A 19,463-nucleotide genomic window follows, 5' to 3' on the forward strand; every position below is an offset into this window, starting at 1 on the left:
CAAAAAGGGGAGACGGAGGGTCAGTGTTTGGAGGACAGCGGTGGGGAAACCGCAGAAGTTAGCAGAAGATTTTGAAAGAGGATTTGGGGCCAGCAGTCGAGGCTGTAGTGTTAATCCACAGCTGGCCGGCTGAAGAGAAGTGTGAGGACGCCTGTGCTGAGGGGGCCATCCATCACTGTGAAGTGCTCTGGGTCTTTTCTGTCAAACGCACTTAAGGCGTGAGGGATAGTCCACTTTGACGGTTTTCAGAGGTACACAACAAGAGGCTCATGTAAATCCCCTCTCATTTCAAACCGAGTAACTGAAAAGAAAGTAAAAGTCACACGCTTTTTAGCTGATTACATTTTATCAGATGGTAGATTTCATTCTTTATTTAAACTATTAAACTTTATTTAACTAGTTAAACTTTATTTAACTAACCAAACGATTGAGAAACTTGCAGAAAAAAGCACTCATGAAAGTAGTCATTTATACGAACACCAACATCATGTTGTGAAATAATGTGCCATGTTTATGCAAACAGAGCTGCTTGTTTCAGTGTGAGCACCATGACATAGAAATCTGTCAAAATCAGGCAAAAGCATCTACCGTCGGTCTCCATGAGCATGGCTGCCTAACCTGGACAGCTGTGAACTGTGGAGAGAAGATTGCAATTCAGATTCTTCGGGGAACAGATCCGTGTAGGAATGTGCTCTATCAGACCTCACTGACAATAATCTGTCTCTACCTCGGAGAAAAGAGGGAAAAAAGGAAAATGACAGAACTGGAAAACCAGAGGAAACAATCTGTCACGCGTCTTCATCTCAATTTGCCAAAGTTAAATGGTGTGATGGGAGGAGGCAGGGGTGCTGTAATAATAAACACAACACATGACAAATCTGTACACCGTTTATGACAAGCTGCGCAATCACACGTGCAAACCTCGACTGAGAAGATGGTGTTAATCAGACATCTGCGAGCTGCGGGCCGTTCCACACAGCGGAAAGTCGGCGTGTTCACGGGGTGCAGGTTCAGCGGCGAGAGAAAAGGCTTCCTTCATCATTTACTCAGCATTGGATAAACTTTGCTGCACAGAGCTAATTTACTGGCTGCAGATTCAGAATTCTGCTCTTTAGTCTGTTTAGAATTAATAAAGAGTTCTCTTATCTTAAAGATATGAATACACGCTCACACACACACAGCTACAAACTCCACACAGGGCTGCTCCAGCTGTGCCCTTTCCAAAAGTCACACAATGCCCCGAAAGGCCAAGTGTTTGTTTCACTCTGTAGAATTAATGAGAGCATCAGTTCCTGCCACCTCCATCCTCCGCATGGACGACTGCGCCCAGCTCCCGCTCTGCCTGGGCTTTGAAAGCAAGAAGTAAATATTAGGACTTGACTATTTAGAAAGAGCTGGAAATGTGCAGCCTGCTGGGCCACGAGAGGGGCAGCGGGAGGAAAGAGGAGCGAGCGGCTCCGCTGGCAGAACATCTGAATTGTGCTCCCCAGCAGGACGTGACAGAGATGGGTGCTAATCGCTTTGACCCTTCACACCAAGTCGCTCCTCGTAATGGCACTCTGGTTATTCCTCTTCAAATACAGATTAGTCTTCCCTTACTTACTCCTCACCCCGCTCGCCCCGTACCTAATGCCTTTGCTCATTTCAAGTATCTTAGGAAGCAGATGTTCGCCGCAGCAATCACAAACCTCACTTCCCACCAGTCAGTGCGTGCAGAAGACGTGCACATCATTTTCACATCAGTAACATCACATCACGTCTTCCACATAAATGACATTTATTGTGCTGCTGCTGTATGTGTTTCCTTCATTGTTGTGTGTTGACGTGGACTGAATTGGACCTTACTGGGAATATGATGTATATGAGTGTGAAAACACAACCTACTTGTGTTCACACACATGTTACACTGTATGCGTGTCTAATGTGGGCTGGAAGTACTCAGTGCTGTCCTGTACTTACTAACACTGCAGTCTTATGTGTTCCAAATGTGGTTTGTGTGATTAGATTCGCGGTGCATTTTGAATGTATTCGCACTCCTATTTTTAGCTGTGCGGTTGTCATCGGATCCATGTCTAAACAGGTTCGCGTAGACTGCCGTGAAGCTCTTTGTGTAGTTTTAATGAGCATCGACACAAGATTGTAAGGCCACACACAAGCAGTGTTGATAAAACTAGCCAGGATGTATCAGGGGAGGTGAGGCTTTAGTGTAGCAGCCTGTTCTTGCCTGGCTACATCACTGCGTAGTTTTACAGCCGAGCCCAGGGTTCAGCCCAGTCTCAGGACTACTGTTGCTGAGGTCTCTAGCTCAGAGATGCCACAGCAGAGTCTTTCAAACAACAAAGAAAAACTTTGAATTGTCAAAAGAAGAAGAAGAAGCTGTTCAGGATATTAACCAGGGGTTAGTAACATACTGGTAGGACACGTGTTTGCTGCAACATTGTTAGAAGGTGGCTTTAGGTGGCTCTGTGGTGTAGTGGTTAACCAGTTCACCGTACACATGAGACAGTCCCACTGTGAGACCAGCAGGAAACACAATCCTGGTCCCAAGCCCAGATAAACACATGAGGAAGGGCATCTGGCATAAAATATGTGGGTGCATCCACTGTGGCAACCAAACGAACCTTCTTTACTCTCAGAGGATATTTTCAGCCATCGCATATGTCAGATATTACATCAATTTGGCGAGGATGGTGTTTCACAAATACAGAGAGCACTGTAACTTCCTTGTCAGTTATATGCTTTAACAAATAAACACAAGTGAAATGAATATAGATATTATGTATATATATCCTGGAACTAATAAAGCACAGCAATAGATCGGCTGTAGTCCCAGCAGATGGATCACCGGATACCCATCTAAGTATCCACGGGGTGGCTGGTAGCTCAGGTGGTAGAGCAGGGCACCTACTAACCGGAAGGTTGGTGGTTTGATCCCCGTCTGCATGGCTGTAATGTGCTTTGAGTGCTCAAAGTAGAACATGTAAAAGAACCAGGCCATTTGGCAAACCTCACCATCACCACCTTCAGCCATGGCTGCTGTCCTCTGTGGTCGCGTTTTAACTGCAACTACAGCTTCTGTTTGTCATGCATGTGAAAGAAAAGACCTATGTTGCCATATACACACTACTGCAGATTAAACTAACCATTAGCTTAGATAACTAAGACTTAGCTGTCTTAGTTACACAAGTCTAGGCAATATTTTAGAGATATTGTACAATGAATGAAGGCCACCTTTATTTGCTTGCATGCTGAAGGACATGTCCCGATCAAAAATGACTCAGGAGGCCACGGTAATGCCAGTGAGTGTTATAGTAAGTGTCTCTAATATGTCTGTGGCCGTTCAAAGACTTTTCAGTAGCAGATTATTAATAATCGATGCTGGTTTCCACCTTGCTATTTCTTTAGCTGAACAATTTTTGCTCTTTTCCCACAATGCATGTCACCAATCAGACAATTCACAACTCAAATCAGTGCTGCAAACAGTGCTAATCACATATAATGGCTTTGCTGGCTGCCCTTCCTTCTCAGTCCTCTGCCAGATAAATGGTATTACCTCATACAGCCCGAGAAATATGGAAGCAATTAAAGCAAGCGGGTAATCTGGCTACCACTCAAAATTACCCTTATGTTACAAATGAAGGGGAGGCTGAAATAAATATGCGTGTATATAAAGTTGATTCCCTCAACACATCTATTGGTTTTTCTTCTGGTTAAAAAGAAAAAGAAAAGTTGTCCTTCAAATGAAAGCTCAAGATGAAAGATTTGCGAGGGCAAAAGATTGATTTACTGTGACGCGCTTGAACTGCAGCAAGAGAAGAAACGTCTGAATTATTTGCCTCGGCCATTTATTTGAGCAACTTGAGAGAACGGCTGCATTTTTAACTGCATGCCAGGCTCACATGGTTTATCTGCTTTAAGGCAAAGCTGTGCGTATGGATGAACGTACAGTTTTAGCAGTTGGGCCTGAACTCGTCCTCGTGCTCTAGTGGTCGCCCGGGTTGATGAAATACTTTAACGAAGCTGAACGGTGATCGTCAACCTCCTAAATTTTCTGATGCAAAAAAACAAAACAAACCTCAAAGAAAAATGAATTCAACCTTTGGGCCACAGTCACAATGAGAGTGGAATATTTGCTCGAAATAAACAGCACCCACATCTGTTTTCAATATATCAGTATATATGACAAACAAAGTCCTTTCCCAACAATATCCACTTGTGCATTTATTTTATAAAACTGGACACTGAAACAAAGAAACACAAAAGCTGTGCAGCACTTCAGATGAACATCCACAAATCAGCACCAAGTGGGACACTTAGTTTATCCCAAATGTTTTGAATCCATCCACTTTTTTCGTTTTTTTAAAACCGCTTATCAAACTAGCGTTGCAGTAGGAGGTGAGGAGGCGGGGTACACCCGGGACAGGTTGCCAGTCCGTTTTGTTTTGAATTTTTCTGTCATAAAGTCTCTGTCCTGTCTGTCAGAAATATGAAAACTGAGCCATAAAAAACCAAGTCTGGACATCTGGCAAACACATCCGAAAACAGAGAAAATATAATTGTCCTCCTCGCTTCCTTTGCATAAACCGACTGATGAAAAATAATCCAAATCTCTTGCATAACCTCACCTTTGTCCCCATGTTTTCTATTATATCCACTCCCTCTCTGTTCTACATATAACAAGTTTCCTTTGATGCGCTTATATGACATCATTCAACTCGGTGTGACAGCTGCCCGTTAAATTAGGATACAGACGAATCCTTCATGCAGGGTGATGAAACGCCTCGCACAGGCGATCGGCCTGATAACTTATCTGCGGCTGGTGTGTGTGTGTGTGTGTGTGTGTGTGTGTGTGTGTGTGCCAGGCAGCTGATCTCGGCACTGCTGGCTAGGTGAATGTCTTTCATTAGTTCTTTCAATCTGGCCTCAAACGGTGGGAGGTTTTATGTCGGCCGCTGGCTAAAATATCCTCAACCATACTGTCCACATACAGCCGGCCTCACAGGGCACACACTTATCGTGCAAAGCACACCTCAGAAAGTGCCATTAAAGTCGTCTTTACATTTGTGATCCTGAATTCTTTCCATGAATCATATGCCGAGAGTTTACATAGTTTAACTCAGCCAGACACTGGGTAAACACGGCGGTGTTTCACTGATCTTCATGTGAATAAAGCTGCAACGCTCTCCTCTTTAACCCCTCTCAGTAATGTTAGCTGTTTCTTTCTCGGGGTTTGTTGACTCCTCGACCGAGGGCACAGCCTGCTCCGTTGGCCCCCCAGACAGATTTACCGTGATTACACGGACCAGTGTTTACTTTTCCCAGCATACTTAGCCGGCTGTTTCTTTTATTCATATTAATTCACTCTCGCTCGTTCCCTCTCCACGGCTCCCATCGTCTGTCCTGTCTCTGGTAGCTTTTACTGAAGCTCTGCCATCCAGATCAGAGCTGATTCATTATCTTTATGTTGAGATTATGAAAGTTTATAGTTTATCTGTTTCAGGGTTTTAAAATCCTGTTTAGTCTGAATATTACAGGAAATTTGTAGTTAAATGAACAACATGCCGTTTAGCTTTGGTAGTGTGGTTCTACTCTTACAGACGGTTTTTTACTTTATAGCAAAGTAAAAGTTCTTTGACATAATGTGCCAGGCTCTTGGAGATTACTCGTTTACTATCTTTGTGTGTTAAATCATAGGCTCAGTGTGACGCACTGTGATTCATAACAGGAAAATAATATGCGCTGGAGCCCGGCTTCTTTCTGAATAAATCCAAAGAGTTAAAAGAAATAAAGTTACAAGAGAGAACTGATATTATAAAGTTACACAAATAAAACACGAATAAAACGTCTCCTAGTTAAACTAGGAGATGAACCAAAATAAATGAAAATAAATAACTGATTTTATTTATTTTGTTCGCTCTACGTTTCTTATATACTATTTCATGGTATATATGTGTGTTTTGATTAAACACATATGTTGGCCAGGATACTCGGAAAAGCAGTTTTTATCTTGGGCCCCGTTTTGCTGCTCAGATGACGCTTAAACACTTTTTTTTTCTAAAACTCAAAGGGAAGGGGTTGTTTTTTCTACCAATAATAACCTATAATATCCACACTAATATACACAGAAAAGAAAACCTAAGCCAATTAGCACATGAACCTTTAAAAAGCCTATAAACAGACCTTTAAATGACCTTTAAACAGCTCAATAATACAGGAATAAAAACATATTATATTTTTTATTATTAGTATTATTTCTGCAGTGGAATCCAAAATCTTCACTTGCATTCACGTAATGTTCTTCTGTGACCTCCTGCCGCTGTCACTGTCTGTTTCTCAGCTACTCATATGGAAAAGAAATAGAAAAGACTTATAACAGACTTGCATCAGATGTGGCCTACTTCATATAGTGAATCATGTAAGGCTTAATATGATTTACTCATGAAAGTGGCCACTTTCTCATTACTTTCATACATTGTTTTAGGAAGTATCCAAAACATACAAGTTTCATTATATAATTTTTCAAGGGATCTTATATCTGTTTTCACTCTTGTATGTTTTTCATACAAGTTTCACACAAGACAGATACAAACTTTATAGGATTTATATATATCTTTTCCATATGGGAGTAACTGGGTTGTTGTTATCTAGAAAGGCGCTTGCTTTGCATGATCTGCTATCTCCCAGCAACATGCCTGAGGACACGGACACACACACACACACACACACACACACACACACACACACACACACACACACACACACACACACACAAATGGCCTTTAACAGCACAAACTGCTGGGTTCCTTTTAAAGGCTGGAGGCTGAGGGTGGGGGTGGGGTCCTCAAAAGTCCATTTACAGTACGGGTCAGTACATCTCAAAGCCTTTACCACTCCAGCCAAATTCTTTGTTCCCCCCCATTCACAGCTAGTTATCTGGACTGCAGGCTGCACAAAAGCCAATTGGCATTATATTGTCCGGACTGACATTAACCCCTGATATTTCCACTGCTCTCTGTTAGAGTCCCCTTTTCCTTCTCTATTACCAGGCAATTCCCACAGAGCGAGAGGTCAGACCAACCGTGGAGAGATACTTAGATACTCTGACAACAACAGAAAGAAAGAAAAGAAAAGAAACATAAACTGCAGCAGCGATTAGTTCCGTTTTATCTTTGGCATCGTTTCGGACACAAAAGTGCTTAACGGGCCGGATGAAGGTGGGCCAGAACAAGCAGCCCATTCACGTCCAGTTTACTCACACGCTCACTCTTCTGCTCCGCCACATCTTTATGCAAACGGATGAAACAACTGAATAATAACTGATAACCACGGGCTCACAATTGCCGCGACACACTGAGGCAACATGAAATTTTTTAGCATGTGTCTAAGTGAGATACTTCCATAGGGTTAGCGAAAGGTCAGCCGAATAGTTGCACGGCTTAACGATAACAATAGTTGTTCACGGGGTCAGTTGGCTGCTAGCTCCAGCCTTTGCACACTAAAGCAGGTCAGAGTAAAGGCCTATCTAATCTTTAGACGTGTGGTGCACATACTCTTACGTCAGTATTTCATAACTATGTGTTTTAGGAGAATTTCTCAACTTCACATAAACATTAAAGTCACTTTTACAAAACTGTTAAACATGACCTTTTTTTAAATGCATTCAAATACTCGGGTTGCATCCTCTGCAGGAATGTCTCGTCCTCTGTGGAAGCTTCACTCGGCAGGTGAGGCTTCACATTTCTGCAGCGTTGAACTCGGTGACAGATGGCGGTGGGTGGGCTCGCAACCTATTCTCTCTAAATGCCAGGCTGAGGAATGCCATTGACTGAAGGGTCCTCGGGGCTGTTGTGTGCAGATAGAGCAGACCCCCGCTCACCTGAGCATAGCGCATCTTCCCTGCCCCCAACCAAAAGTTTGCAGTACCACCGCCGGTCACCGACTTTAGACTGTTCCTGCAGAACAGCAACCTCTGATCAAATGTTTGTATGTGTGAGACTTCTTAGGAGTTTGTTGTTCAGTCACTACCCTGAGTCACACTGTCAACATGCGTCATCTTTGGTTCTCTGCTGAAACACTAAAGAGGTTTGTGTCTTCAGGGCTCTTGGCTTTCGATCCAGAGTCACATTTCTCCTCATTACCTGAAATAGAAGTGGCTAATCAACTCTTCTTAACCTGCCAAGAATGAAGCTAAATTAAGAGGACAGCTCTGAAAGGAGGACAGCGTCATAAAAGAACCACTAAAATCTAAATGACTGCTGATAACATTCCCTTCAGCCTCACTTTTCCAGAGTATGCAGGGCTGTTTTGGCAGTTTCTCTGTGTATCCACAGGCTAGGGTCAAGTAGTGTTACAGCTTGAGTGAGCGCGCTGCTCGGCGCTGCAACATATCATGTGAGCGCCCAGCGTGGACTCGACGTCGTCCACGGCTATTTCTGTCAGTGTAAAATCATGAGAACCGCTTTATCCAACACAAGGCTGGTCAGAGGGTAATGTCCCTGCACAGCACTGAGTCTGTTCCCTCTAACAGGGCGGCAGGCTGCCTATATGTTCAAACTGAATTAGATTAGTCTTTTTTTAAAGACGCCATGTTTGCGCATTGGAGGTCTGGGCCTCAGACAGATGAGTGTTTGACTGCTGAAGCTGTGGTAGGAGTGACAAAAATCCTTTTGCAATGGCCTTTGTGAGGAGGTGGAATGTCCAAACAAACAGTTTCCCAGGGTTTGGGTAATTCAGAGAGGGATCCCAATAGGCTGTTGAACTCTGCAACTCATTACTGACTGAGCTGAGCTGATTTACAATCACTGCACAATATGATTTGTGGTTAACTGGCATCTTATGACCTTTTGGAGTTGAAGTGAGCTACACCTAAATTTGCTCAGCGTAAAACTAATTACTCTATCTAATGAGTCTTGAAAAAACAAATACAGTATCCAAGTAAAGATGATAGTGAAGATCATTTAATTATTTTATAAATACTTCTTTCTTTATTTCAGTATACAAAATAACAGTATGTACATCCACACAAAAGTGGTTTACAAAAATCCATGAGTTCAGCTCATATGCTCTGAAAAATAGAATATATTTGGAATTGCCTGCATGTCAGACAAAAATGAGATAATGCACCATTTCAGAAAGTCCTCTCAATCCACAGGGATGCATCCATGTCACGATCCACACGGGATACATGCCGTGAGTCCAAAACATCAACTGCAGATATGTTCCGTGAATGAAAAATGCTCAAGTTCCCTTTATGTTGCTTTTCTTCCTCTATAGTCCATTGCTGAAGAGGAAAAAAGTTGGAAAAGTACCTAAAAAAAGGATGGATCCACGGGAACCCTTCGATTTCTGTGGATTAAAGCCAAACGTAAGCCTTTGTCTAGTCGGGAGAGAAGGCGACGTTCTCTCCTCCAGCATCGAATCCAATATTGTTTCTTTTTATTAGAGATAGAATGAAATAGACTTGGACCCAGTAGCCCTGTTTGGGGGATTTATAATCATTAATAAGAGAAAGAAATTACCCAGGAGGACGGCGGTCTTCGCATGAACTGACTGGCACTGTCTCCACACTCCAGGTTTGTGAAGCGCAAAAGCTCAGAAGCCCAGTTGGTAGTTCGGGGATTTTGGTGGGAAACAAAAATGACACTGACACAAGAAGGGACCGCTTCTCACTGAGAGACGCGTGCTAAAGCTTAAGACAGAAGTAAGCCTTCTCTGTATTTTTAGTGCTTTGGTTAATCGGAAGCCTCGGCCGGCTGGCTGCTGGTCGGGCCGGCAGGTTGGTGGACTCATTTGCAGACGTATCTCTCCACGTTGCGCTCGCACATCTTGCAGGTTACGTAGCAGCACCAGTGATACTTGCAGTGGCAACGCTCCACCAGCTTCTCTGTGTACGCGTTGTAGCCACGGCCGCAGCACATCAGGTCACAGCTGTCACTGCCTGACGAGGTTTTGTTGCACTGCCTGACAGACATGAAAAACATGCAGTTAGACTGTGACTTTAATTTTCCGTTGCAATAGCTGATTTCTGTAGCCGAGGCAAGGACAAAGGAGGCGCATTTTGGAGCGAGCAATCAGCCGTGAAAGCTAAAATATTTCCAGTTCCTGCCCGAGACAATTAAGCTAACAGCTCCATTCTAAAACGTTTTGCACAATCTCGCAGCCTGTCGAGAGTCAACAATAGTCCTTTAAAATGGTTTGACCGAACTCTGCGCTTTAACCTTTGCGCTCTCCTTCTCCCAAACATTTTTTTCTTCCATTTTTTCTTTTTGTTTCCTTGTCTTTGGCCGGTGGATGCTCTGGAGCCTCTCGTTTAGAAGCCCGGGGCATCTTTTAGAATGAGCAGAGAATAGCCCCGCCATAAATCACACCGAGTACACAGGCCTGCCCTCCCTCTCTTTATCTGGCCCTCTTCACATTATTGCTTTGTTTTATGATGGCAAAGTGTTAATGACCAGCAGGGTGAGAGAGCTACCGAGCTAATGGCTGCTGCGCTGCGAGTGAAAGAAGGGGAGGAAGAGGGACAAGAGTCATTGAGAATGCAAGACAGGTTTATGACATCGGTGGGAGCTGCCACCCCGGACAGTTATGTTTTGTCAGAAGTATCTTCTGTGGTTTCACATCTGCTGGTTTAAAGTCATTTGAGACAAAAGCCCAGCCTCTTTCTGGGGACGTGACTCTTTTGCACCGGTGATCACGCTTTATCCATTATTTTACAGAGTGCGGCTCACATTAACTTTGCCTGTCCCAGATTGTCTCAGAGAAAAACTGGCAAACCGTTGCTGCTGCTTTAGTCCAAAGACATGCATGTCAGGTGACTCGAAATTGGCCCTAGATGTAAGTAAAGTCTATAAAATAAAGAATGCAAGTAAATGAGGGTCACAAAGACTAGAAAAGTGCCTTTAAATGCTCTTTCATTATATATACCTGACCACAGAGCAGCCATGAGGACTCAAGCACAAAAACGCTTAAAGTCAAGCAGCTAAAACGATAAAGAACAAAACAGCTCCTCGACTATGAAGCCGGGAAGCAGGAAAAATCTGCCTACATACTAACAGAAATGATTAATAGGCACACAGGAACGCTTAACAGTTAGCATCAGATCAACACTTAAATTAATAACAACAGCAAAACAGCTGTCTGGTGACTTTGCAGGAGCGCTAATGCTGCAGACTGTGAGGCTGCTGCAGTTATCAGCCTGCCAAAAGGATGCAGCAAGCACAGTGAGTGTCCTTGACATGAAGCATGTCCATGTTTATCTGTACAGTGACATCAGGCTGAAGGACGCATGATTTGCTAGTCACATGCTATATGTGCACACATGTCTGGTGGTCTTATTTATATATTTATATCCTCCATAGCTCATACAGCCAGGATTGTATTCTGGTATAATGGAAGTATTCCAGTCCACAAAACTACATGTGTTCCTGTAAACCAGTGCGCATCTCGTCTCACATACCATAAAAGAGAGGCATGGCACTCCTGAAACCCTGAAATCTGCTGGGGAATTGTGCAACAACAAACATTTTAAAACCTTAAAACAAAAAAAGTCTTTTTGAGAGGTTTTTATAAGCATTCAATGGTCATTGTTCTTTTATCAGTTTAGCTTAAACGACACTTCTGAAAGGACTTGAAGTGAATCTGTGTAAGATCAGGTCTTTACAGCAGGAACTTTATCCTCCTGTACTGTAATTCACAAAGAAATAATGGACCTGAACGGTCTCCAGCAACATACACTAGAGAAATTAAATAAACTTATGTGTGTCTTATTATTCTGGCATCTCTTAGCCCAACCTCTCCCTTTAACTTCTAACAAAGGAGCACCCTCCCTGTCAAATACTGAAGGTGAGCAGTCAAAGTAAATCTTTATCTGTGTGGCGCAATGAAAGATTTCCCTGTTTGTGTGGCCCTCTCAAATCAATATCAGCTATAGTGCCCTCGGCCCTAAGAATAACCACATTCGTATTCATTTCAGATAGCGGGACAAGGACTCCAGTCACAGTGGGCCTTTCAGTGGCACATGCTCAGACACACCACAGACGAGGCTCTCTCAGGGGCAAGCACTTGTTATCAGCCAGCCTGTAAATCAAACACTGCCACCAAGCAGGACAGCACTTGAGTCAACATCCTGGATGAGCGGACATTCAGAGCTGATCATTTCCTCTTTGTCAGCTACATAGCTGTGGTGTTCATTTGACTCATGCTCAGAGAGCTATAATAACCCCCCCCCCCACACACACACACACATACGCACAAACTGGTGCATCGTGGCTGTCTTACCTGCCCTGCGTTCCAACAGAGCCCTGTTTTTCATTCCTGGAGCAGAAGTCCGGAGAGCTCTGCAGGTAGACGAGCTCATTGTCCCTCACCGGCCTGATGTCAATGTCTTTGGGCACCAGCTGCTTACGTGTCCCCATGGGCCGGTGAACCACTTTGGTGGCAGACAGGTACTTGGTCTTAAGGTCCATGGCGATATCCCTAAGGTCTTGCAGTCCTTTCCAGCAGGTCCTTATAGAGCAGGATCCAGACACACCGTGGCACTTACACTTCATCACTACTGACTCTCTCAGTACCTAGACATGAAGATGGAGGGAGTTAAACCACGACATACGGGACAGGCAAATATGGAAACGAGTCTGCATTTTTTTCACTCTTCTACTCTGTACCTGTCTGCCAACTTCACTGTTGTGTAGGTGCATCAGTTTGTTGGCGTGAGAGCTTGAGCGCTTCATCTTCATGGGAGCATCAGAGAATTTGGAGCCCATAATCAAACCGTAGTGCAGGTTGTCACCACAGCCGCCCCAGCGATAGCCGGGCTCTGGAATCTCAGCCGGGACGGGACCACACGAGCAAAGCCGCAGATCTCCAGTGGTGCACGCCCGCGCTATGGTGTGGCTGATGGTAGCCGCAGACAGGGCGTAGACGAACGCAGCCTCCCTTGTTCCTGATGGAAACAGAAACAGCAAAGGTGAAAAGGCAAAATATGCCACGTAAAATAGCAGCGCTGACATTCAAAGCAGTTCAAAAGACAACTTTTGCTCTCAAATCAAGTGTTTGGAAATCAGTAACCCTTGTTAGTATGAAACCAGTGATTACACTCCCTATCATCGTCACCAGGCTAAAGACTAGTGCGATGTCATCGGACAGCTTCTTCTTCTCCAAGAGTTTACAAACAAGAAAAATGAAAGTAATAAAACTTAGCGATACTATAATCAAAGAAGTAACCACGAGGTTTTAGGCCTGTGCTTCAGGCTTTCCTTTTAGTAAAGCTAATAGGACATACTGGGTCAGGTGACCCTGACCCATTATTTTGTTATTCTGCTATAAAGCTCAGGCTGCTGGGGGGATTCCCACGAGTTTATAAGCCTTTACTGCTTGTTAACTTTTCTCTCTGTGTTTTGCCGTTTTCTTCTTGTCCTATTTTTGCCATCTCTTGTAAATAACTCCGAGATAGCTGCTCCTTCCTCACCATATCCCAACAAACTAAATGTGGAGCGCAGAGTATACTTATTTAGAGCAATGTATCACCAAATCTAAGGGTGAGTCTGAAATTTCGATATATCTTCGTGATAATGTGAGCTTCACATGTACTGTGTCGTGCTATCCTCCTGTGAAATTCAAAATAACTGAAAAAAGTAATAAATAAAACCAGAGAATCGCCTTCCACCCACTTCCCCTCATCTCAGTAGTTTTTGTTGTAGCTGGATTTAATTTTCTCTGTGGTAGTGGCCATCGCATTTATGCAGAAATCTGCATACATTCTGACTTTGTGGTGACTTGTGATTTTCTTTTGCACATAGCCAATGAAAATGTGGAGTCTTCTCTCATTATGTGGAACCTCACAAGAAAAAGTACCTTAAAGTCTATTTACACAGACATATAACGCTCAAATTTTCCGTATAATCGTTGCAAGATTATATATGTAAAATGATTCTTTTAAACAAGACAAAAGAAAAAGACTCATCAGGTTTCTTCTGCATGGCCACCTTCTCTACAGTCTGTGTTCAAGCTCTCTATCTCTCTCTGTCTCAAACATCGGTGGTCATGCTCTAACACAGAGTGAGCGCTGATGTAATTGGTGGTGATGTGCGCACATGGGAAGCACACATGCTATAGGATGGGGGGCAATTGCAAATAAGGGGAAGAAATCACGTATGAGCGTGGGCTGTTAGATCAAAGACAGAGATGAGCCATTTCCTGTTCATTTGGCAAATGGCAGCCATGGCTACCCCTCTCGCCCCATCCAATCCCATCCACACCTGTTGCTGGTTCAAAAATACTTTTAGCAAAATAAAACTGTCACACTGTAAGCAATAGTGCAGCATGAATTTCTTTTTAGGAGATTTCAGAAATAGTGACATAATTTATATATCGCTGAACGTACAGCTCTGCAGGAACACATGCTGGCAGGAAAAGAAAGTCTTTAAACTAAAAATTGTTTACAAAAGGCCAAAATCTGTGTCAGGGGTTATTTTTAGACAGGAACCACATATGCAGCAGACATGTGTATACCTCCCCCGAGCCCGGACGCTTCCTCCTGTTAAAAAGGGAGTTTTTCCTTCCCACTGTCGCCAAGTGCTTGTTCATACGGCACGGCCTGATTGTTGGGGTTTCTCTGTATTATCGTGGGGTCTTTACCTTATAATATAGAGCAGCTTGAGGCAACTGTTGTTGTGATTTGGCTCTCTGTATCAAACTATATAGAATCGTGGGCATAAAACACGAGGAGCATGTTTTTAAAGGCAACAGCCCCTTCTGCCCCGTTCTTCTGTTCGGTTTATAAAGCGTACCTCGGTCGAGGTCTGGTCGGTACTTCGGGGCATCGATGGGTATGTCAATGGAGGAGCAGTTCCAGCGCATGTCGGCGAAAGTCTTCTGACACGTCTTCTTGACTTCTCGAGCAGCTTGGATGATGGTCTGCATGAGTTCCAGGTTGCTGCGACACAGCTGAGCTTGGGAGGACACCATGCCGGGCAGTTGCTTACAGTGCTGGGTCTGGTTGATGTGTAATGATGCGGGAGTATGAGACAGCGCTCTGCGTGGAGTGGAAAGAAGCAGAAACAAAAGCTTTTGTGTCAGCATACATTATTTAGTACTTATTCTTTTCATTGCCATGGTGACGGCAACAAAGGCTTGTTTTATGACTTGTTAAATTATCGCGTTTGTGGAAATGCAGGCACGCCGTGAGTTTTATTTGGAATGGTGTGTAAGCAATTTGAATTCCATGCGCAGGCACAATTCAAGCCCACAGTGAGACACGTTGGCTGTTAACAAACAATTGGAAAACTGCAGCAGATAACGCTCCGGGCAGGGAAACGTTTTTGGCATGCGTTGCAGCAGAAAACCATCTTATCACGGTGAGAATTCCAGAGGAAAGTCAGCTGCAGATTCATAAAATACACGTGACACGTTCTTGGTCTTTGGTTAAAGTGCACGAGAGGCCTCGAGGATATGCCAAAAAATCTAGAAGCCAGATAGAAAATTGTAGATCCCCTTATCGTCTGAGTGTTTCTGCAGGAAGCATTGCCCTCTGTGGCCTCGGTTTGACATAAATCACTATCAAAGGGAGCACATATTTGATTTGAACAATTTACTGGGAATGAATGTGACAGAGGAAGCACAGGTGGAGCAGGTTAGATCTGTGGGATCTGTCCCTTTGCACACTGCTGATTGGTTTGTGAGAACCGAGCAGGGCAGCCTGCACCATGGCCTGTTTTGCATTAGGAGGCCGAGGAGCCGCCGCTCTGTGCCCCATGAAAAGCTGTGACTCCACTGGGCTCGCAGTAACCTGGTGTTGTGCCGGTGTTGTGCCAAAAAGTGATCGTCTGCCAAAAACTGATTTCCGGTATTTGCCAAAAACTGATTGCTCGTATTTAAACTGCTATAAGTAACTTGTTGGACTATAATATGTGAAACATATGTCAAATGCATCCCTCATGGATGATATAAAGTTATCTTGAGCCACAAACAACATTCGTGTAACAAGGTAGAAGCTGCTATCAGTTTTTGGCAGCGACTTTTATATAACCTTTATTTATGCAGTTAAAAAAATCTCATTAACATTAAAAATGTCTTTTGTAAGAGTAAGTTGGCCAAGAGGAAATATTACAATAGTTCAGTAAAAATATTGTAAGTGGGGATAAAGGACCGGATTGGTTATAATGTGAGTACAATAACACAGAGTTATAAAGATACTTGAAACACAGATAATGTTTTAATTCTATATATAAGCCCCCTTTGTAAACCCTGTTCACCAAGTCTATTTACCAACATAAAGATATTACACAGAAAAAAATGACACAGAAACATTGGAAATCAGTTTTTGGCACCCACAGGTGTTTACAGCCGCATCCGTTTGGCATTGCACCTCCGTCCTTATGAAGACTGTAAGACTTCTCACTGGGACTTGGTGCGTGCCATCCCACCGCTCGTTGGCACATCTGCTCAAGCGCTCCCACTATGAGCATTGCAACTTTTCATTCTGATAGGAAGTCACAGATATTTTTGCTACAGCTAAATGCAGACTTTTCCCAGAAGGTCAGAGAAACAAGACAAACACCAAAAAAGGACGGAAAATGTTAACACACAAAGCGACATGAAAACGGTGAAGAAAACCTTCCAGGGTTCGTAAGATTGACGAACATAAATAAAACCTGGATGTCTGTGGACTTGTTCGTTGGGAAGTTATTGTTTGCATGTACCAGAAAGTAGTTGCAATGGTCCTTTCTTTCAGCTTGCACTGCGTCTTTCTGCAGCGAGCTGTTTTTTATGATTTGAGGAAAAAACTGGACAACACGCAGAAAGCAGTGACATCACTGTCTGCGCCACCATGAGGCCTCGCCAGCCCGATTTTATTTCCTGCTCTCTGCCTTTGAATACTGTGGATGGTAAATTAAAACTGAAATATTCATGCAGTCTTTTCTTCTTTTTTCTTACTTAGGCCACATTACAATCAATAACACAAAATAGTTGCTGGCATGGTTTCATACGCTGGAGCACTCATCACCACACATGGACAGAGCTCCCCACCACCGCCACCACCACCAGCAGAAACAGTGCAGGAATGCTGGGGCCCATTTCAAAGCTGCCATGAGCCCTCCCCTCTATGAAACATGCAGCAAAGAGCAGTGTGGTGTATCTTCATGATGTCATCTGTTTTGACGCTCCTTGAAAGCAAAGCGTTGTGTAAAAATGGCAAAACGACAGAATACTTACAGCCATTTGATGCCAGAGCAGACCTGAGACAGCATCAGAGCCGCGATCACACCAAGAGGCAGGACATGAGAGCTGCCCCTCATGGTTGGACAGTAGCTCCGGCTTACGCAGGACACAAAACACAAAAGACTCGATGAACTTCTCGGCTCAGACTCAAAGGTCAGCGCTCACGGCACGATGCCCCTTCTTCTAAACCCTGTGATAAATCACAAAGAAAACATCAATGATTTAGAGCTGCCGTGATGCGCCAAGCTGAAGCATTTCCAGACTTTTTGTGAAGAGGGAGATGAAAACACTGCGTGTTTGAGTTTTGAAGCAATGATCATAAAAAGGGATGAGATGAGTTTTCTGACAGCAGTCTCACACACGCACAATACCAAAGACAGACAAAATGGAAATGAGTAAGCCTGCGCTTCTTAAGAAAACAGTTTGGCATCAATGTAAGCACTCAAGGACAGGACAGAGAAAATCCATTCAGCTTAAATATGCAGATACACACACTAGAAACTAAAGAAGTCAAAATTATTTCTTGCCTACTTTTGGTTATTTTGGAAAAACCTGGAAAAGACAGTTAATCATTGATACTAACCACAAAGCGCAGGATCATTCCTGATGTGATGTTTAGGGAGATATTTTTTTTTGGTTCGAGGCAGAAGGAGAACCTTTAATTAAACGCTCTGGAGAAAGTAATATTTTTAATTTTTATATTTAAGATTTTTTAGTTTTTTTTGCTCTCTTCGGCTGTAAAAATTGCGGAAAAATCTCAACAATTTAGACTGGCATTAGGAGAACACCAGCGAGGATCAAGGCAGAGATGGAGGGCCAGCGGACAGGGAGCGCGTCACAGGCGTTTATCTGCCCGCTGATTTGAAAGCTCTTTGAAGGCAGCTTAAAGTGAGCGCGTTATCGCTGCAGGTAATAAACGGCTGATAAACGGCGCTCTGTGAAGGCACAGTTCCGCTCCTCGCCGCTCACTGGCCCCTTCAAAATTACACATATTAATTAGCGGTGTGACTAATAACCTTTCAAACGCCTACTTTATGCTCTAAGATTTTTTTTTAAATCGAATAAAAAAAGTTTCCAGAACAGCGTCGGCCCTTGTTTGCAGTTTGGCGTCAAATGCGTAATTCCCTCTGTCCAGATTTACTTCTGCGGGCCCTGCTGGTTAAAGCGGTCTAAGGGGCAGCTCGTGTTTCTCTCTAAAAGATGACGGCTGATAACCTTTTTTTTTTTTTTTTATCTCTCTCTCTCTCTCACTCACTCACTCACTCACACACACACACACACACACACACACCAGACGTGAGCCCCTCATCACGCCGAGATAGGCTAAGCGAGCCAGGGCGCATCGTGGATTATTTAGTCCTTCTTTTCCCCCTCGAACGACTGTGGCCTCTGAAGCTTGGCTACTAACACTCAATGCAAAACAATCATATTTTAATGTAATTAAATCTAATGTCATCTTATCATCAGTCTGTAACGCTGTTAGTCAAATCTCACGACGCACGCTGATGTCGACGTTTTTATATTTTAAACACCAAATTTAAATTTTAATCTGTGCCAGCAAACCAAAGTAACAGGGTTCAATAGTCTTCATATATTTTTAGTAAAAATTCCTCCTGCCGTTTTTTCCCAGCAAAAACTCCCTTCCTCTATTTCTATCCTAAACTTTTACGCACTGAGTTCTCAGACAGCCCGTGGGGCTTTTTCTGCAGCCAAACTGGGGCTCACCTTTGCCGTCGATCTCGGCTTTCCCGTTCAATAAATCAACAGAAGCGGAGAAAAGTCCAGTCCCAGTCTCAGTATCCTTTCAACAGAGCTGTCCGTGGCGCAGTCAGCCAGACGCTTTAGTAAAATCCAGCACGGGGTGGCAGAATAGCTCCGGGCAGGTACGCATGGTGTGTACCACAGCCGTGTCGGTCAGTGAGTGCGAGCGGGACAGAGCAAGGTTGGGCTAGAGGAGAATGAGTGAGTGAGCCTGAATGAGGGCAGACTCAGCTCTAAAGTACCCCTGCCCCACTTTGATCTCACTGCTGATGTCAGACCTGCATTAGCATAAGAAAGCAGTCCAGAGCCGAGCATGCAGGGCTACTGGGAAATGTTGCTGGACTGAAAGTGCTCCGGAACAGGGAGCTGGACTGACTTACAGCGTGTCACTGATGATGAATGGTCCACGCGCTGATCTTATTTTAAAAGCATTTACAGTGTCTCAGGCTTGTCATGCTCCCGCGACATCCCGGTATTCCTGAAGC

General features: G+C 43.8%; 1 protein-coding gene across 1 annotated transcript; it reads right to left on the bottom strand.

Annotated features, from left to right (window-relative positions):
- Positions 1-8,941: 8,941 nt before the first annotated feature.
- Positions 8,942-19,192, bottom strand: wnt11 (wingless-type MMTV integration site family, member 11). The gene is made up of 6 exons (XM_085419858.1): positions 18,943-19,192; positions 17,212-17,407; positions 14,787-15,031; positions 12,663-12,940; positions 12,277-12,569; positions 8,942-9,960 (listed from the first exon to the last, which is right to left on the bottom strand). Exons 2-6 carry the CDS (start codon positions 17,292-17,294, stop codon positions 9,786-9,788), a joined length of 1,074 nt encoding a protein of 357 aa, XP_085275984.1. The 5' UTR covers positions 17,295-17,407; positions 18,943-19,192; the 3' UTR covers positions 8,942-9,785.
- Positions 19,193-19,463: the final 271 nt, after the last annotated feature.

Source organism: Rhamphochromis longiceps, linkage group LG10, assembly GCF_057381845.1.
Source record: "Rhamphochromis longiceps isolate RC_006_pf linkage group LG10, R_longiceps_female_GT1.1, whole genome shotgun sequence".
NCBI lineage: Eukaryota > Metazoa > Chordata > Actinopteri > Cichliformes > Cichlidae > Rhamphochromis > Rhamphochromis longiceps.

Coding starts and splice junctions, on each gene's coding strand:
- wnt11 (XM_085419858.1), bottom strand. CDS start 17,294: ATGAGGGGCAGCTCTCATGTCCTGCCTCTTGGTGTGATCGCGGCTCTG. Junction 12,941..14,786: donor CCGACCAGACCTCGACCGAG/GTACGCTTTATA, acceptor TGTTTCCATCAG/GAACAAGGGAGGCTGCGTTC. Junction 9,961..12,276: donor TCTGTTGGAACGCAGGGCAG/GTAAGACAGCCA, acceptor CATGTCTGTCAG/GCAGTGCAACAAAACCTCGT.